The sequence below is a fragment of the Prinia subflava genome, chromosome 8, assembly GCF_021018805.1.
Source record: "Prinia subflava isolate CZ2003 ecotype Zambia chromosome 8, Cam_Psub_1.2, whole genome shotgun sequence".
Taxonomy (NCBI): Eukaryota; Metazoa; Chordata; class Aves; order Passeriformes; family Cisticolidae; genus Prinia; species Prinia subflava.
Genome location: NC_086254.1, coordinates 30,760,958 through 30,781,300, shown reverse-complemented (window position 1 = coordinate 30,781,300; position 20,343 = coordinate 30,760,958). Strand labels below are relative to the sequence as shown.

General features: G+C 53.1%; 1 protein-coding gene across 1 annotated transcript; it reads right to left on the bottom strand.

Annotated features, from left to right (window-relative positions):
* Positions 1 to 1,347: 1,347 nt before the first annotated feature.
* R3HDML (R3H domain containing like) lies at positions 1,348 to 7,001 on the bottom strand. Its single transcript, XM_063404597.1, has 5 exons — positions 5,342 to 7,001; positions 3,993 to 4,111; positions 3,368 to 3,500; positions 2,184 to 2,299; positions 1,348 to 2,086 (listed from the first exon to the last, which is right to left on the bottom strand). The coding sequence occupies exons 1-5, from the start codon at positions 5,600 to 5,602 to the stop codon at positions 1,954 to 1,956; spliced, it is 762 nt and encodes a 253-aa protein (XP_063260667.1). The 5' UTR covers positions 5,603 to 7,001; the 3' UTR covers positions 1,348 to 1,953.
* Positions 7,002 to 20,343: the final 13,342 nt, after the last annotated feature.

Below are 20,343 nucleotides of genomic sequence, written 5' to 3'. Positions count from 1 at the left end.
TATCTTATTGATTCGCTTAATCAGGGCTAATGTGGGTGGAGATGTTAAATAGTAACCAAGCTCTTATGGAAACCAATCTGCAAGGTGCCGTTGCTGTAGCTATAGTAACTGCTGCCAAGCTAGAAACTCAAACACGGCTTTTACTGGACTCTTTTGGGGCTCCCGCTTCCAGACGGTGTCAAGGCCGGGGCAGCCGCCGGGCCGGGGTTCACCCCTGGCCACGGGGAGTCGGGGCGGCCGCCTCCGACTCTGCAGTGCCCCTGGTGCTGCCGCGTTTGGTGCCATCGCCCGCCCAGGATGGGAAATCCAGGTCTGAGCCCGGATACAGCGAAGGGCAAACACAGCATGGGGGGCCGGGGGCCGTGGGACAAGTGTAGGGACTGGCAAGGGCAGAGCTGAGCCTGGCTGAGGCACTAGGGGCAAAATGCCCAGGCCGTGAGTCGGGGCTTGTCCGCCTGGTGCCAGACCAGAGAGGTTGCCTTGGGGATGGGGAGCTGCAGGGATGCTGTGGTGGGATGCAGGGTGGTACCCTGACACAGGACTGGGCACAGGGCGCTTGCAGCTCCTCTCTGTCTCTCTCTGCTCCCCAAATCAGGGGTACTCATGAGATGCCACAGCCACTTATGGTCATCTGTGCTGCCTCTGGGACTGCTGCCTGACCTCACGGTGGGCAGATGGGCTCCCCAACCTCCCCATGAGGCTGTGGCAGCCCCTCAGTCCCCGTGCCACTGGGTGCTCCATGACAGGAGCAGTCTGGGCTGCTGGGGGCTGTGCTGAGGCCAGCAGGGCCATGTGCAAGAAGTGCTGCTGAGAGGACACCAAGTACATGGGGAATCCAGAGCTGAAGCCAAAAAAATGATTGTCCTTCAGCACAGAGCCTTCAATATCTCCTGTACACCTCAGGAAGAGGCCAGGCTGGAGGAGTCACAGAGGAATCCTTGCCAGTGTCAGGATCCCTCCAACACCTCAGCTAGTGAAACCCTGCAGCCCCAAGGGGGCAAAATGAAGGATATCTGCTCATCTGAATAGAAAAGCACATCCCAAGGGAGTATGCATGGGGAAAGTGCTGCTCGATACAGAGGGCTGCAGCACAGGAACCCACAGCTGGATGCTGAAATCCAAAGACTTGTAATTCAAAACTTGTAATGAGTTTGCTGAGTGCTGAGAGGTTCCAGAGAGGGAGGGGATGTGGATAATGGGGTGTCTAGCGGCACTGGGGGCGAGGTGGAGCAGTGGTGTTGTGTGGCTCAGCCTGGGCGGGACAGGGAGTTGTGGCCCTTCAGCGTCATCACCCCGTGTCCCAGCAGTGCTGGCTTCTCCCACACGATGGAGCAAAGCGCCCAGGCATCTCCCGTGCCCATAGCCCGTGGCCCCACCTAGGGCTTCTGCCCCCCTCTTTGCTGCTTACCCCAAAACCAGAGCAAAGGTGCTGGCTCCGTGTTACCCCGAGGCTTCAGGCTGCGAGTGAGGGAGAACCAACAGCATGGGGGTCTCCAGGCTGCTTTATTGGGGGGCTCAGAGCTGGGGACCCCACAGTCAGAGGGGCTGCTTTGAAGCAGGAGCATGCTCGGGGCTCCCCACTTATCCAGCTGCTCACCACGAGGGGAACACCTTGGCATTCCCTTACACCAGCCTCTGCCTTAGCACCGGGGGGGCAGTGGGGAAAGCCCTGAGTCTGCAGAGCAGGGACCATGCCAGCCAGCCCCACTCCCTCCATGCACCCCTAAACCATCCCTATTTCAGAAAATAGGGACCTGAACTGTCCGAAGTTCCCCCAAAGTGGGAAGCAGCCAGACAACACTGCTGGAGAGGTGTGTTAGAAAAGCGTTTTCCTACGTGGCATTAGGGATGAAGCAGGTTGGAGAACCAGGCTGTCGGGGGGGGGGGTCACTGTTATAAATAATTCTTGTTCACCCCATCTCCATTCCCAGGGCTCCTCCTGGGGCTGCAGCCCTAGAACCAGCTGACTTGGTTGGATTTGACTCCGGTGAAGCACATGTTGTTGGAGCAGCCCCCGCCGTAGGTGGGCGGGCAGGCTGAGCACGGCCGCCCCACCTTGTAGGGCGCTTCTCCCAGCCAGTTGCCCCTAAAAAAGAGAGGAGGGCGTCACCTCTGAGCATCATCAGCCCACTGCTGACATCGCTGTGGGGAGGGGATTGCAGGGGGGCTCTCCCATCACTTACTTGATGGCGTAGTTGCAGACGAGGAGGATGGCGTGACGCCACGTGCTGCCCCACACCCGCACGTTGGCACAGGTGCCCAGGGCACAGCCCAGGCGGCTCGAGGTTGCCCACACCATCTGTACCAGGACAGAGAACAGACACTGTTGGTGTCCATCCACCCAGACATCCTCATAGCCCCAAGATGTCACAGGGCTCTGTCCCGCCAGGGCATTGCATCCCAGCTGCCCCAGTCTCTTTGGCTGGATGCTGTCTCATCACAGGCAATGCTTTGTTACCAGAGGGTGGCTTTTTGCTCTCCGTCTCCTACCTGCAACCTGCACTGCCCTGCATGAGATTGCCTTGCCAAGCTCACATCCATGCACAGCAGAGTCTGGGTCACTGCTCCAATTTACCCAAATTAGCTCCTAAACCACCCACTGAATCATGGCCAGCAGCTTACCCTGCACACAGGGAGGTCAAGCAAAGACCTCCCTGTGTGCTCCTCCTAAAGCCTCTCCAGGTCAAATCTCTTCCATAGAAAGTGTAGATTACCCTTTTGAAACTGAGAGCATCCCTCAGTATTCCCATGGATGAGCCACGTGGGGATGCAGATGCTCAGGTAAAGGTTGGACCCATAAAGAAAAGGGAATTAGGAGTTGGCACAGCTCTGCTGCCAGGCAGAGAAACAGAGGAGTTTCCCACCTTGTGCTGGCCAGGCTGTGTGGGGATGTGCCAGGAGATGAAGGGGCTGCATTCCCAGGCAGCCAGAAACAGCTGGGTGCTATGAGCTGTTCCATCACAGAGAAGGGGATTCATACTTGGCAAAAGTACAAAGCAGCTTATTTTTTTTCTTCACCACCTTTAAGTTGCCAGAGGTGCAGTGAGGAGAGAAAGGCCAAAGGAGAGGAAAAATCTTTTTAAAAATGGAAATCTCCGTGTCAAATGGTCAGAAGATCACAGCTGCTCCACCAGTGGGTTGTGAGCCCCTGAGACCTTCCTGCAACAGCCCAGAGGCTGGAAAAGCTTTTGGGTGGGAGCACCAGCATCCCTCCAGCAGACACACTGCCAGCTGCCAGGACCGCTGCCTGATCTGAAGCTGGCAGCTGCCAGGGTTTGATCCTGGATCCCAGCTGCTGCTGGGAGAAGAGCTGTGAGCTGCACAAGGCCCCCCTTTGCACCTGGATCCCGGGGGCTGCAGGGCTCACCTGCGTGTAGTGGCTGCAGACGGAGCCGCTGCATTTGGAGGGGCAGCGGGGGTTGCACTCGCGGGGGTGGGGGAAGGAGTAGTGCTGCTTCTCCTGGTGCCAGGATTTCACCATGTCCATGATGGAGCGGTACCTGCAACGGGGCTGGGGTGAGGTGGAGCTCCTCCACATCACAGGTCATGGGTGAAGGAAGGGAAGGGAAAGCTGCACACTGAGGAAGTGGAGGAGAGAAATGGTTTGGAGCCAAGGCGCATTGGGAACAAGCATTCCTGGGCAAAAGGGGGTAATGACATCCTTGTGCCAAGACCAGAGACACCTGAGGGCTCAGACATGTGGAGGGGATCCAGGACCCATATCATCCTGGTCCAGGTGCCTGGCAGAGAGGGGAGTAATGGCATACTTCCCAAATGAGCAGCAGGCACCTCTGCTTTCCTGTATTTACCCATCTGCAAGAGCTGGGCCATCCTCCTGCACCCCAGGGTCCTTGATGTGCCTCCAGCTCTATCTCCCTCCTGTGCAATGCCAGCTCAAAGCCCCTCTGCTCCTTGACTGAGGGGCTGCTCCTCTGCAGCACTGTGGGGCGTGGGGGTTTCCCAGGAGCTCACCCTGCCTGCAGGGCACTCACCTGCCCGACTGGATGGAGAGGTTCTGTCCCACGTACTTCATCAGCTCGGGGGGGCCGTGGTCCCACAGGCAGCGCGCAGCCCACGCCTCCGCTGCCCTGGCCAGCCGCTCATCCCACACCTGCACGGAAGGAAAAGGGCAGGCAGGAGCTTTGGCTTCCCAGAGGAGGGAAGAGGAGAAACCTGCTCCCTTGTGCTAGGGGGCTTTCTGAGCACCCATGAGTGTCCAAAAACTATGCTTCATGCATCAGGCTAGAGAATGCCCAGGGGAAGGAAGCACAGCAGCATGTCCAGGAGCAGTGGACCCCCCAGCTGCCCCCACAGCTCCTGGACACACAGCACAGCAGAGCAGGGATGCCCTGCAGCACTGCACGCCCTGTGTGTGGGATTCCCTGCAGAAATGAGCTCAGGGGTAAAACCCTGCAGCTCTGTGCTGCTGCTGCAGCTCACAGCTGTCCCAGCCCTCAGTGCAGCCCTGGCCACAGCCTGACCGGTGAGCACAGCTGGTTCCTTCATGCATTATTTAAAGCTTCCTCACCCATCCTGAATGGCTTTGGGGAGATGCCTGTGTGAGTTATTTTGGAAGGCAGGAATTTAGGCCAAGCAAGAGGCAGTGCAGGATGCTCCCAGGCATGTCTGACCTGCCCTGGTACCCAGCAAGCTGGGCTGCTGTGTGCTTCTCCCAAACCACATCCAGGGACCACCCAGCTGCACCCTCAGAGCTCTGGTCCCTTCCTGGGAGCAGAGCAGCACATGGCACCTCCTGCCCTGAGGGTCCCACCCTGTGTAGGCTGGAAATAGTTCCTCTTGGAGGACCTTTAGGGCTGGGTTAGGAGCTCCAAGCAGGGTGGACAGAACCTGGGGAAAGCTCTGCCCGTCATGATGCTCTTGAGTTGCTCAACCTGTGAAGGCTGTGCATCCCCTCCTTGATTCACTCCTGCACATTTCTCCTCCTGGGAGCTGGCACCACTTGGAACACTCAAAAGGGACCCTGGAGATTGTGATGGGATCATCCCTCACAGATGCAATCAGAGGAGAGGCTCCTACCTGGGCTTGGACTGGGACCTGAGCTTTTCATGCTTGTAGCCACCTCCCAGATGTCCCAGACACGGGCCCACAGATCCTAAATCTGCCCTCATGGGGAAATGTCTCTGTGCTGGGACTCCATCCCTCCTGCACAGAGGCTGCATGGATCTGCTCAGCCCCTGGGACACAAAAAACCCCCCAGGGCACGTGTTCAACCAGGATTCCAGCCAGCACCCTGACATCCCTGCTAGGCTGGGGCTTCCACATCAGCGTTGATCCCAGCAGAGCCGCGGACTCCAGACTCCCCCGGCACAGCCCAACTCACCATGTATTCCATGTTGGCAGCGGGGGGGGACACCTGCGCCCGCACTTGGTTGTGGTAGTCCAGGATGAGGCTCATGTCGTGGGCGGACAGGTGGCGCCTCCGCCGGCCCCGCGGGACGCCCCCGCCCCAGCGCGGGCCCGCGGCCGCGCCCGCGCCCGGCGACAGCAGCGCGGTGGCGTTGGGTGGCAGCAGGGAGCCGGACAGCGGGGACACCCAGCAGCCCAGCGCCGCCAGGTACAGGTGCAGGTGCAGCACGGCCATGCCACCCCCCCGGCAGGTTTGTGCTCCTGGCGCGGAGTGAAGCGAGGATAAAGGGGGATTGCTGGTCCCTGCTGCGGGTGGGCTGATCTAGGAGAGGAAACAACACAGGCGCCACTCAGGATCGCAGACACCATCCAAGCACCACTTCCCAAAATAAGGGGGAAATAATTTTTCCACCTATTAATAATAGTACTTTTTCCCTATTAAAAATAGTAATATTTAAAATTAATCTCTTTAATAACCTTATTTATCAGAGCAAATTCCCCAGGACTGTCAGGGACATGGCAGGGGGATTGGTTTTCTTGTTTCTTTTTTTAAAAAAGATAAAATCAGTAGAAAGTCTCCCCCATTTTTTCACTTGTGGCACGTACCTGTGGCACAGGGGATAGTTAGGAGTATGCTGAGAGTCACTGCAGCTGCCCTCCCTATAACTTCCCAGGAGTTTGGTTTGTTGAATAAATCCCCAGCACAATCAGAAATCTCACACAGATAAAGAAACACACGGCAAGACTTAAAAAGCATTGTCAAGAAATCTTAACAAATCTTTTATCTCGGGAAAAGAAAAAAAACAAAAAAACAACAAAACACCACTGCAAAAGCAGAGCGTTTTATTTAAAAAGGAAATAAAAAAAGGGAAAACGCTGAAATATCCCCTCATCCGTCAGCCGATGCACCTCCTAGCATCCCTGCCAGCCCTTCCCGGAGCAGCGGGAGGATGTTCCAGCACTACGTACCGTGAGCGCGGAGCGGCGGCGGGATTGACCTGCGGGAAGAACCTGCCGGGGCAGATGCGAGGCTGGGCTCAGCCCCGGCGGGCAGCCCGCTGCGGCCGCTGACGCACAGGCTGCATCTTAACTCTTCCCCCGGGGAACCTCCTGAAGTTTGGAGAGAGCCCTGCCAGGAGATTTATAGGCTGGTGAATGCCTCCGCGCACACGGGCTCACGCAGGCACACGGAGCCCCGCACGGCGCCGGGGGGAGCGGGCAGGGCACGGCTGGGTCCCCCGGAGGGCAGAGGGGCTGCTCCTCGCTGCGGGCTGGGGATCTGTTCAGGTACTCACAGGGAGAGATTCCCCAAGTCATCCCTTTCCTGTTCGTTCCCTAGCTGGGATCTTGCTGGAAGCAGTGGGCAGAGAAATGAATCCAGGTCGGTGAGGGATGCAGAGGGGGTTTGCCCCGTTAAGGAAGCAGCAGGGCTGGGACTCGCCAGGAACCCCAGGGTCACCCCACTTTGGTGCAGGCTTAGCAGATGGCAGAGATGTCCCTTTATGGGGGTGGCTGGGAGGGGACCTGGTGGCCACACACGTCCCTGGGCCAGCAGTTCTCCCCGTTACTTGCTGGGCTGGGCACTGCCACTGTGTGTAACGCAAGGACAGGGGCTTGTCACAGCCCACAGGGACTCTGCCCGTGGCCCCAGCACTGACCTGAGCCGGCAGTGCCCAACCAGGGTTATCTCAGGGGAAAGCAGTGGGCTGTGCTCCCACTGTGTCCATGTGTCTGTCCCCAGGGAGGGGAAATGGCTGTAGCATCTGAAAGCCATATCCTGCTGCATTAGGTGTGTTTCCCTATAACACTATAACATCCCACACAGTGACGTTGCCAGGGGACAACTGAGTTATTGCAGGTCACAGAGACACCTGGCCAGCTAGAGGGGCTGCTTGCAATGCCGGTCACATCTCCCTGCTACTGTGCTCAGAGCCAGCATGAGTGGCCATGTGTGACCTGCAGCAGGGCTCGCTGCTGTCATCCCCCCATGCTACAGTGCCCCAGGTAAGCAAAGTGCTGGTCCCCCTGTGCCTCACGAGGTCTGGGTTCACCACAGGTGGGTTTGGGGCCAGGATTTGGCTCTTCAGTTGCATGAAGGGCACCAAGGCCAAACTCCCACTCCTGAGCTGGAAAGGGGCGCAGAGATGGAGTGCAGGGAGGAGAAGGCCATCCCACAGCAGCAGCAGGTCACTGCTTCTCATCCCCACAGCTCTGACTGGGACAAGAACTGAGGATGCCAGACCCATGACTCCTGCCTGTGCAGGGACTGACAGTGTGTCCCAGAGCCTGCCTGGCTGCACCCCACTGCCCCAGAGACCTGCTGTGCAGCAGAAGCTGGCCAGGAGCTCAGGGAGGCGCAGACCTGAGCATGGAGCAGGAATAACACCCAGGTGCTGAGCTGATGTGCTGTACCAATACAGCCTCACCCTGCTGGGAGCCTCCAACAAGAGACCCCTTGGTATATTTTTTCCTGGCATCATCTCTGTTGTGAAGCAGCTTGAGATGCTGTGGGGAGCTGCTGAGACGTGTGCCAGAGGGGTATTTCCATCCACTCCCCATCCAGAGAGTGGGATGATGGTTGTGCCAGTGAGGACACAGGGAAAATGCAGCTGAGGCATCTCTGGCCCCACTGCAGCACTGCAGGAGGGGATCCCTCAGTGCAGAGAGCAGCAGCACCCCGTGAACCAGCAGGGCTAGGTGTCCTGTGGGGGGCTGTGCTGTGGATGGCACTGGGAGTGCCAGGGTGTCAGGGTGGCTCCCATAGCCCTCTGACTTTCCAGGCTGCCTGTTGTAGGGGTCTAACCAGCTCAGCTTCATCTTCCAGCACCAGATCACCCCAAAACACCAGCCACCTCTCTGCAGGTGCTGGGCCAAGTGCCATCCCCAGTTTGCCAGTCCTGCAGACACCTCTGTTTCATGTTCATCTGTGGAGACCCGCGTGTCAGCTCCAGGGGCCAGCAGCAGCAGCGCTTCGTGCTGCACTGGGCGGGCAGGCACTGGTGCTGCCTCCCTCCACTCAACCCCAAATATTAAATCTCTCATTAGCGAGGCTGGTAAAGGCAGTTTCATTCCCAGCAGATTAAAAAGGCAGATGGGGACATGCAGCAGTGATCTTAACTGGGCAGACTGGGAGGTGCAGCTGCTGCCAAGTGCACACTGAGGTAAGGACACTGGGGCTGTGTTGTGGAGAGGGTGGTTTTTAATGATCTATTATTTCACAAAGACAGAACCCTGAGCAGCAAATGCTCATCCAACACCATGAACTTCAAAGCTTTTAATTCGTGATTTTTTTTTTTTGAGTTTTTGTCTCCCTGGGGGCTCGGGGAGAGTGAACCCACCGCAGCTCCCTCTGCCACGCAGCAGCTGAGCAGAGGCAAGGCGAGGGTTTTGTCTTGGGTGCAGATTGAAAGCACTGCTTAATCAGCACTCCGCGAGACAATCCAAATTCCAGGAACTGGAAGGGGTTTGTGTCCCTGCCAGGCGTAATATCCTGCAGCCCAGACTGGCTGGGCTGCCAAAGCACACGGTATCTGCAGCGAGGACCTTGCTGGGAGCCAAGAAGCACATGCATTCAGCTGGATACAGCAGCAGCAGGCAAATTCCCATTTTAATGAGCATCGGGGGAACAAAAAAGATAAATCACTGGTTTCAACCACTCGCTTGGCAGAGACACCCTCTGATGCTTTTATGACCAACAGACAGCAGCTCGCTCCAGAATAAGACATAATGGGACTTGCAGGATTTCTCTGTCATGTTTATTTCTCCCATCTGTGGGCTTTGGGCATCACCCACATTCCAAGGTGGCAGACGGTGACATGAGCCCACACAGGACTGAGCAGGGCTTTGCCCTTTGCTGACGTCAGGACCTGCTGGGGTCCCTGAGTGTCCCAATGCCTGGAGCAGGTTGATGTGGATTTCCATAGCAGGAGCCTTCTCTTTACCGGGGTAAAATAAAATGAAACCAAGGTACTGTCTGAACAAACCTTTCCCCAGGCAATGCACAAACTCTGTTGCTCGAGTAAAATATTCCCCTCCTATCAACTGACAGAAAGGCTCATTTCCCATCTTTGCTGAAAGATGTTCCTTTCCCACAGTCCTACCCCAAAACATCAACCAGAGCTCCAGTTACCTTGGTGCCCACCCTGGCAAGGGAAGGAAACTGGGGCTTTTGATGAATTTTTGCATTTCTGGAGCCCTGTAGAGGTCCAGCATATCCAGAGCTTGATTCCTCCTAACACATCATGGAGGGAGATCTTCCATGTGACTTGGAGGTTGGAAGATTTGTTCTCCGTGTCTTGTGACTTGAGTAAACCCAAGCTGAACTCCTGTATGTCCTTCCTCCTATTTAGGAGCAGTTCCTTGTAAATGCTGAATTCCTTCCTGAGCTAAGCTGAACCTTGGAGGAAGAGCTACTGTCAAATCTCACATTGAAGAGGTGACCCTCAGCAGGGACAGGAGCTCTCCTGGAGCCTTTCATACATCCCAGCACATCCCTCTGCTTCAGGTGCAATGTCCTCTCATAACCCACAGTTTCTGATTGTGTATTTGCTAAGGTGAAAAAAACCTTTCCCATTTTCTGTATAGTGATGGTGTAGAGAGCCAGCAGTCCAGAGAGTGGGCAGGAGCCTGCACGTGTGGGTCTGACCACCCAGGCTGGGCTCAGCAGGGCAGCAAGAGCAGCCTTGCCCTCAGTCTGGCTCCTGACCCCTCTCCAAAAGTGACCTGGGCACTGCAATTAGCTCCTTTCAGTGGTGCAGCTGGCCAGGACTAACGCTTGTGAGTCCTGAAGTAAAAACCACCTTTTTGGGGGTGTTAACTAAGATGTCCCTCAATGATCCTCCATGAACCCCTTGGTGAAGAGGTGGGTGTCAGCCCCCCACCTCTCCCCACAACACCTGTGGCACTGTCAGAGCTGTGGCCCCACAATCAGCCTGAGACTGCCTGCAAGGAAACTCTGATGGCCAATGGCTCCAGACAGCACCAAGATATATTTGGAACCTTTGAAGGGTGAGAAATTTTTCCACTAGCTCCAGAAATAAACATCTCTGAAGTCAAGCTCTGTGGACAGTAGTTGCTCGCAAAGGTATTTTTTACCTTTAACTGGGCTAAGTTTAGAAATTCACTTAAATAACACGGAAGCTCCTCTCAGCACAATTTGGAAGATAGTTAATTTGCTGCTTGCTAACAAATGGTTGTTTAGCCCTGCGCTGTGGGTGTGTGACGATCTCACTGCACACTGCCAAGGTGAGAAGAAACTCTCAGCTCAGTGGGAAGAGGGACCCATCACACCCCGAGTCAGCTGAGACCAAAACACACCCAAACCTTGGAGCTGAACATCAGCTGTGACCTCCTCACCAGCTGCATCCAGGCTGGTCCTGAGACCCCCTGCCCCACAGCAGGGCTGTGCCCACCACCCCATCCCCACTGCACACCCACAGCTCACCCATGCAGGTGCAGCCCACATCCAGTTGTGCCCACAGACACATGCCAGAACCAGCAGCTCTGGAAACATGGTGCTGGTGGGGTTTTTACTGTGCTGCTGCCAGCTTTCTGCATGATTGTTTTCCAGGCTCAGTGGTGGGAAACCCATCGCTCACACCCAGGAGTCCTGCTGGGAAATTCCCATCTCAGCAGCCTGCACAAAATTCATCATCTGGGGTGAGCTGAGATCACGTCTTTCCTCATCATCTGACACAGTAAGTGCTATCTGTGTAATGGCTGGAGTGCTGTGGCTCCAGCTAAAGGCTGGATCAGCTGCTGGACCGGGACTAGTGGATCCCAGCCTTGAAAGCCCAGACCCAGGGAAGTGAAATCAGGACACCCTGGCAGCCTCACCGTGTAATTTTCTTGCATGGACGGGGGTGTGCCACAGCTTGACTGCAGCCCCTGTGTATTCACTCCATTCTCTTTTTTTCCAAGACCAAAATTAAGATAGAAACTGAGCACCTGGCACTGGTTCACAGGCAGGTTTTTCGTGGCTGCACAGGGAAGTCTTGTTCCCACTGCTCCTCTTCTTGGGGTGGCCCCACTGCTCACATGCCCAGAACTCCACTGGGGCACCAGCAAACACCCTCTGACCATCCTGCCAGTGCAAGGTTCCTTGTCTCCAGCTGAAAAATGTTTTCTCTGTAGAAAAACGCTGCCAGTGTTTGTTTGTTTGGCTCAGATTAAATGACTGGGGCTAAAAGAGATGCTGCTTTTCCTCCCTGCCTCTGAAGGAAGAGGGCGATGTTTGCAGTGTTTTTTCATGCCGTGGGATGTTGGGATGTCTGTAAATTCTCCCCGGGGTCTGCCTGGGGATGGAAGAAGGAGGTGCAGCTTAGGTGGGTAATGATCATTCAAAGCCTGGGGGTATTTAAAAGCAGCTCTGGTGAGTGCAGGAAGGCGGTGCAGAAGGAAAGACGGAGCACAGGAGCTCTCAGGGGCTTTGGGCAGGAAGGACGTGCCTACAGAGGCTCTGGGTGTATTAACATTTCTTCAAGGCTGGGAAACAGCAGCAGTTCAGCTCTCCCCAGCAGTGCTGAAGCAGAGTGAGCACCTGACAGGTGACACGGGGATGAAATCTGGATCTCAGTGATGCTGAGCACACCACTTCCCATACTTATTTCTCTGCCCATATTCTCCCATCTTGACTGATCACATCTACCAGAGGGCTCTGAGGGGTGCCTGTGACCTGTCCTGCATCAGAGCCAGTCCTGCCCTTGGAGGTGAGCAGGGCAGGACTAGGCAGGATTTCTGTGACATCTGCCAGTTCCTGGCATTGAAGCTGAAAGGAGCCTATGATATTTTTCCTCACTTTTAAATCTCTTGCTGTACCTACACATCTTGGGGCTTCCTGACTTCTGCCTAGAGAAAGTGAGAAGTTGGATGGACATTTTATATTTCCCCTCCACTCTCCCATAAAGATGTATTGTGAATCTTTGCCAAGAAATCTCCCTTTTCTTGTGGGACTTCCAAGCTTTCCCACGTCCAGATGGCTGGATCAAAGCCACCAAATTTCTCTCTGCCTAGACATGAATTTCTCAGGTTCAGCCATGGAGGCTGAGAAGTTTGCAAGAACCACTTTGCTCAAAGCTGGAAAAAACTGGAAAAGCAGAAATCAAGACTCTTGGGATGCTCTGCAAAATGGGAGCTATTATCTCTACATCTCTCTCAGGAGGGAGACACACTTTTCAGGGTCCTTCCTCCCTGATCAGGGGACATGCTGACAAGTGAGCCCCCAGAAAATCCTGGCAGTGGGACACCTCGTCTGAAGATAACTGCTCTGAGGTTGGTGTGAGTGCTGGCAGCTCCACTGTCCCTGTGTCCAACCTTTGAAGGACAGAAGGAGCAGAATGGGGATTCCTGCAGCTCACTGGCATCTCTGTCTATCACTCAGGCTGTGAGTGACACACCGTGACACAGAGGCCTGACAGTGGCTTGTGCTGTCACACCCACGTTGGTCTGACCTTGCCTGTGAGCCACGAGCAAAGGGGAGGAAAGAGCAGCAGAGCTGGGCACACCCCAGTGCCAGGAGCACACATCCCACAGGGACCTGGGCTCCTGGTGGCCCGTGAGGACCAGGGCTGATAAGGTTCGTGCTGTCTCATCCCCCTCGCTGCCACAAGACTGAACCATCCTTCACAAGCACATCCTGAACATCCTGGGTGAACGTGGCACAACCCAGCCCTGCCGGTGCCAGCAGAAGTGCTGGTGCCAGCCCCCGCAGAGCCACCTGGCAGGTCGGGAGGAGGTGCTCGGTGAAGGAAGGACAGAGCCCATCTGCCCCGGGGCCAGCATCTCGGGCAGCAAACACTGAGCTCTCCCAGCACGGCCCTGGCCCGGCTCCACATCCCCGACACAGGCGGAGCGCGGGTCTGTCCCGGCTCCAGAGGGTCTGTCCTGTCTGCTGCGGGTCTGTCCGGGCTGCTGTGGGTCTGCCCCGGTTCCTGAGGCTCTGCCCCGGTTCCTGAGGCTCTGCCCCGGTTCCTGCGGGTCTGTCCTGTCTGCTGCGGGTCTGCCCCGGTTCCTGAGGCTCTGCCCCGGCTGCTGCCGGGCTGACCCTGCCGGGCTGTCCCCGCCGGGTTCGCTCTGCCCTTCCCGTGCCCTGAGGCCAGCAGAGGTGAGCGCCCTGTGCCAGTGCAGTGCCCCGGGCACGGGGCACCCCCAGAGCCTCCCCTGGCATTCTCCCAGCCCGTGTGGAACCCTCAGGGGCTTTGTGTATTCCCAGCCGGGTCCCGGCACAGCCCCTGCGCTTCCTTTTGTGTTTTTAACACCCAGCTGAGGTTTCTGGCCGAGAGAAGGGGAGGGTGGCATTGCCCGGGGGCTGCGTCAGAGCAGGGAAGGTGCAGGGTCAGGTTTGGGCAGTGGGTGAGGAATTAGCCTAGCCCCTTCCATCTGCATTCGTCTCATCTGGTACTCAGCTGTTTCTACTTTTTCCCTTCCCTTTTTCTTATTTAAGCTGCATTTTCATGCTGTGTTGATAAGCAAGAGGAAGCCTGGGAGCGTTGGTGGGTGGTTTGGTGTCTGCATTTCCCCCTCCACCGGCTGCAGCAGCACAGACATCATGGACAGAGTGGTACAGCAAAGCCCTCTTTCCAAAACAAACACCCTGAGTCCCCCTGCAGTGGATTGGTGGGATGTCAGAAGCCTGATAAATTCATAGAAATGTTATTATGATGGTGTGCCTGCTGGAATGGGTGACTCACAATGTTCATGGTTGAACCTGCAGCAGCAGGTGGGACGCACGATGTGCTCTGTGAGCAGCTGATGCCCATCTGGAGTAACTGGCATGAATGAAGTTGTTGTAAAGCTGCAGCAGCAGGGCTGGGAGCAGGACAGGTCCTCTCCCCAGACAAGAAAAGGATTTTCCCCTCTGCCTGCTGCAGTGATGGAAAGGATGAGGTGTCTGCAGGGGTTCATGGAGCGTGCTGAGGGGAGGCCTGCGGGTCCCCTGGCCGCAGTGTTTTGTGTCTGCCCTCCTCCTGAAGTGGTTCAGTAAATCAACAAGGCTCCCCTCTGTGCCTGCTGAAACCCCTCCAGCTGTCTCACACAGATGACCGTTGAGGTGATGAGGGGGGTTAATTGACTCTGACAAATATTTACCTCTTTCTCTGGGTTTACAGAAACCTCCCTCCAGCCCCAGCTTTGAAGTGCAGTTCAAAGCCTCAGCAACGCTGACGTCTGGGGAGTATCGAGCTCTCCCCAGCATGTAAAAACTCTCCTCCAAAAGGAGGGAGACTGCATCCCCCCATCCTCCTCCTTGGGCACCAGGTGCAGTCCTGGCATTTTCCATCACCTCACAGTGTCCTGCTCATCCTCCCACCCCAGAGCAAGATCTGCTTTGCCAGTTCTTTGGGGCCTACATGAAATAATCAGCCCAAAGAAAGGCCTTGTTCCAGCAAACAGAACATGTCACACATGTATTTTTGTTCCTAACCTCTGAGTGGTGTCAACAGAGATTGGGCTGAGTCGCACATCTGTGGTGGGCTTATATTTTTAAAAAAAAATCTTGTTTGAACTATGCAAATAAACACTTGTGAAAAGAATCCTGCTTCCTTAAGTGTATTTGGTAAATGCTCTGATTTAAAGCACTAGGATTTGGCTTTAATTTTGTTTTTCACCAGAACTGAAGCTAGAGGAGGTAAAAAATGTTGTTTATTCTCAGAACAGGTAGAGTCTAGGCAGGAGGAGCAGAACATTCATCACCTACCTCCTCCTCCTCAGGCTGTTGGTGACAGGGGCTGGTCTCTATGCACTGCTGACCACCCTCCATACCCTCCTTCCACTTGGTAAGGTGCAGGCTGAGTTACTGTATTTTGGGAGATGCTGTGTGTCTGGCAGGCTGGGATGTGCTTCCTTGGTGAAAGCCAAGAGCAGCCAGGCTGGTCCACCTGACACTGAAAATCTGGGGCAGGCTGTAATGGACCAGTAATGGTCCTGACAGTAAAATGCCAGGAGATGCCTTGGAGAAGGTTCGGAAGCTCAAGAACAGACATTTCAGGCTTAATCTGCTATTTGGGAGCATTTAAGTCTACTGGCAGTTCTTCTGTTCATGAGGCCCTAAAACTCCTGCAGATGATAAAGGGAAGGGTCCTGGATCAGAAAAAGAGTGAAAAACAGGAGCCCAGGCACCAGAAGAGCTCTGAGCTTCTTCTTGAGGCAAATTCATTCGTTCCCTGCCCTCACCCTGGGGATGGCTGAGCTGGGCATTGCTCAGCACCCTCACTCTGACACATCCTCTCACCTCAGGGCCTTCCTGCCCCTCTTGTCTTTGGGATGCCACCCATGGTTGATGACCACACCATGAAATTCCACGGCTTAGGGCATCATGGTTTCTTCTGCCAAAGGCTGAGATGTGGGGCAGAAAGAGCATGGCAAGGTTAGCAGAGATGTTGAGCTCACTGAACACACAGAATGCATAGGTAAAACACTGAACAAATAGCTTTTAAAAATAATAATTTATAATACCGGGCATCCAAATTAAGCCTGTGACAGAACTGAGTGCACTGGCTCTTCAGCACACCCTTTGAACATCTTTGTAATTATTATTTTTTTTGTCTGCAGAGCAGTTCAATGGTCATTGTGGTCAGGAAAAAACCAAATCACATTTCCAGCCAACACTTTTATCATTATCCAAGCCAGTAAAGCACAGATTAAATATTATGTATGTATATATTTTAGATTTATACTTAAATATTTGTAATTATATGTTGGACTGAAATAGCTCATGTTTTGAGGTTGGCTGTACCTGGTATCCAGTCAAGAAACCAGAACTGTGAACTGTGGTCCTGCAGCTAATTAACACCAAGTCGCTTCCAGATTTTATACTCTGATTCTTTCCTGCAAATATATGACCTAAAAATGCGCCAGTGAAGTTTAAAAACTTCATATTTCTGAATCTGAATTAATAAGCACAGACCATTTCCTTCCCATATTTGGTCAGTTGCAATAAACCGTAGTTTCTTAATCTAAAAATAAAAGTTAAAAATCAGTGTTTTGGTACAGTACCTCGAGGACCACCCAGCAAAAGGTTTCATGAAAGCTGTTGTTGTGTTTTGTGTGATCTTAAATCTACGCTTGTTAATCCTTATAGAAAGGGAATAAATGGGAACAATAAATAATGTTGTTAGTGCACGGTTAACAGGAAGGTTAATTGGTCTGGGCAGGAGTTAATTCCCAGTAACTGCTGCTGGGAGAGCACTGCCCACTCAGCCTACAGGGAAAAACTTCTCAGCAGCTACCCCTAAAAGACAACACATTGAGAATCAAATTAATTCAAATGCAGAGGTGTGGGGGTGAGGGGGTCCTTTGGCAAACGTGGAAGGTGTGAATTGTGTGTTGTGGAAAAAAAGGGGAGTATTTCATCAAGGAGCTGCAAGTGCAGCCACCGCAGCTGCTCAAGGAAGTCAGGCAATTAGAGATAAACATGAGTAATTAAGACCATTTTATGCCCAAGTACATGTACCCTTAATCACGTGAATTATATATTTTTTCACATGTAATCTCATCCCCACTTCATCTGTTAATGGGCTCCTTAATCTGTATTCTGGGCAGAATAGCTATTTTACATCTTTGTGAACTCTGCTTATTTTTAAGCTCTTCAGACCATTATCACAGCCCTCTGCAACCTCACCATTTTCTCTGAAAGACATTTAGGAAGGAGGAGAACAGAATCTCTCCCGTGCTCTGCTCAGGGTGTGGGGATACAGAGCCTAAGGGTCTGTGCCTGGGGAGCCTCAAATTAAACTCAGCCCTCATGCTTGTCACAAGACCATTCTCTCGTGTACATCAAACCCTGTCATTAGTCTGCTCTGCTGTGATCTAGCTGTGCCAAACAAGAAATGTAAATATTTTGTAGCAAGAGGTACTAATTTTTAGCATTAATAAAGCTTGCGCCACTGAAAACTGAATTGGTTCTTTCTTATGCCTTGCCCCATATACCAAAATATTTTGATCTTTGGATGTAACCACCAAACCTGCTGCAAATTCCCTCCAGCTCAAATCATACCCTTCCTATTCACTCGAGGAGAGCTGGGGGTAAAATGTGTAACCTGCAGAAGTTTTCAGGCTGTGTCCAGTTGGGTTCAGCCTGTCTGAATTCCCAGGGGTTAATTTCCACACCTTTTTCTAAAACTCCTGGGGTTTCAGGATAGACGTTTTCCCTTTATTTGGGCAGCCACATAAGTGATGAGTTACCAGCATCTCCCTTCTGTTTCCCAGCTCAGCATCTCCACTGTAAACAACACATCACCCCCTCCCAGCTTTGCCTGGACTGATGGCTGAGCTGGGGCTGGTAGGGAGAGCATCCCTTCCCAGCAGAGATGGGCAGCAGAGATCCAGGCCAGCGTGAGAGAAAGGCTGCAGAGCCTCCACCCTGGGCTGCATTTCAAAGGCATCACTGACACAAGGGAACAAAGCACGATATTATTTTTTTAATCTCTTTTCCTAAGCCAGCAGTGAATAGAGAAGGCTGCGGAGCTCAAAGCGCTGAGGCTGACGGACAGTGTCTCAGCAAAGGGCCAAAACTATCTTAACTTCAAGCTTAAGCTCCCATTAGGCAAAGAAAATACAGCCCAAATTATGCTTATGTAGCACCTCTCATGCAAACATCCCAGGACACTCCAGGATCAAACTCAAACACAATCAATCATGGAGATGTGAGCAGTGCTCACCAAGGAAAACAGAGAGCAGGGGAGGCTCGGCAGGAATGAACAGCACAGCGGCCACAAGCACCTGGCTCCCCCAGGGAAGGGCTGGGGGCTGTCAGGGCCCCTGGGCAGGCAGGGAGGGGTAAGCAGGTGCTGGCAGGCTGTGGGAATTGCTGGGAGGGAGGAGGATGAGCTGGGAAGACAGATCTCCCGGATCCAAAGGGGTTGTTACCGCTGGGTAACCCATTCCCAGCGAGTGTGAGGACACAGGGTGATGGCTGTGCCAGCCCCAGCAGGCTGGGTGCTTGCCTGGGCACCAGCATCTGCTCCTGGTGTCCCTGCAGCACACCTTCCCCTGGGGCTGACTAGGCTGTGGGTCAGAGAAGAACCATTGCCTGGGTTTGTTAAAAAAAAAAGTGTGTAATTTTCTCTCCTTCTCCTCACAGCATCCTTCCTTGGCCACAACACAGAGCAGTGAACCCAGAAATCTCATAAAATAAAGTGATGCCTATTTAGCATGGTCAAGAGTCTTAGTTTGACTGTTTGAGCTGAGATTTCAGCTCAAATGTCTTGGTCCTGTTCCACAGCAAACCTCCCAACCTTTGCCAATTCATTTTTAAGTGTCAGGACACTCATGATGGCTGAACATCCTGCAGAGCTTTGTCAAAAGGCTGAAGAATTAAACTCCAGTAACTCATCCTGTGATGGCTTTAAGGCATAATCAGCTTTTCTATAACAACCTTGCCACTTTCTAGCCTGTAATATTTTTAAGTGATCAGCAGCAAGAACTTGTGAGCAGGGGTCTTGTGACATCGAGGAGTGAGGCTGTGACCCCACTGCAGCATCATTTTCTCAGCATTGAGGAGACAGCAGATCACAAGTGCTGCACCTGAGCAAAATGCCACTGTCTTGCAAGAAGGTCTGAATTTCTCCATAGCTAATTATAAGCATGCAAATTAGGTGAGCAGTTGCCCTGGGCTCCTGGAAGGGGCTGCTAAGGCTGTCTTTCCACTGACTATATTGAAACTGGGGTGCCTGCTTCCAGATGAGGAGCCTCAGTTCTGCAGAAGGTATCCATAGCATAGTCTCACATCAACAAGACAGACTTCTTTGCACTCAAAATAATTACCAGATAATTAACAGAATCATCAAAACAAGGCAAATAAAATTTCTAGGAACTTAATTATTTAAAAATAATTAACAACTCCTAGTGTCATTGTTCTTTTTCTAATTGATAGCTGACACCCCATGAACTCTAGGAACAGGAGATTTCCTCTCAGCTTGCCACAGCTCATGAGTGAGGATGCTTTTTTCAGCTCTGTTGGATCCTATCTCAAATCTCTGCTCAGGGAGCTGAGATCTCCCCACTACCTGTCCAAATAAGTGTCCTAAACTCTGGGTGATTGGGATTGAAAGGACAAGGCTTATCAACTTCAGCTCTGAAAGTTCTACAGCTCCTAATGAATGCACCCCTGTGGATTTTAGAGGCAAAATGGGATTTCTCAAAGAGAAGCAATTTTTTTGGAAGCCTTGATTCAAATTAAACCAGAAAAAGAAATTATTCCCAAACCAGTTTTTAAAATCAAATAGTCTGAAAAAATTCAGCTTCAGTCAGGCAAGGATTTGGTGAGGTTAGGGAAGAAGTTAAGACAAAAGCCACATCTGCTGTACCTGAAAAAGTAATTCAATTTAATATGGTTTATACCTGTTATACCTTGACCAAGTATCCATGAGAGCTTTTTAGGAGCCTTCTGCATTCCCTTAGAACAAACCTTAGTCCTTGTTTATGAATGAAAGCTTTATCTGCTGCTTTGAAAGACCTAAATTCCACTTTTGATTCTTTACAGAGGTACGGCAGTCGGCTCCTCAGAAGGTCTGCTGGACTTGGCTTGATGCTCATGGCATCAAATACATGGCCTGAAAGTAGAGATCTTCTCTAAATCTGCAGAACACCTGCACCCAGCAGAGCTTTGCTCACTGCACTTGCAAGAATCCGTGATTTACAGAGATAATCCTCAGACATTTCAAGCTGGGCTGAGGACAGACAACATTTCCAGCCCATGCCATCAACTGCATTCATTGGAACAGGTGCCAGGCTTACGAAATCCCCCTGCGTGTGGCAGACACCACAGCACGCTTCATTAGCAGCCAGCCGAGCAGCTCCCACCTCCAGCGCCGGCACTGCAAACAGTCTGCACATCACAGCCCCAACCTGGGAAGCAGAGCAGGCCAGGTTTCAAAGGCAGAGGGGATTTAGGCAGACAATGCCGGCCTCTGTGAAACCTGCTCCCAGCCCCTCTCATCCTCGCTCGTCTGAGTGAGCGCAGCTGCCTGTCGTTTCTAATTC

Bases quoted from the DNA above. Each gene is read 5' to 3' on its own strand.
- R3HDML (XM_063404597.1), bottom strand. From the start codon at position 5,602: ATGGCCGTGCTGCACCTGCACCTGTACCTGGCGGCGCTGGGCTGCTGG. The intron at 4,112-5,341 runs GTGAGTTGGGCT...CCTTCCGTGCAG, and splicing joins CTGCCAACATGGAATACATG to GTGTGGGATGAGCGGCTGGC. The intron at 2,087-2,183 runs GTAAGTGATGGG...TCTCTTTTTTAG, and splicing joins GTCTGCAACTACGCCATCAA to GGGCAACTGGCTGGGAGAAG.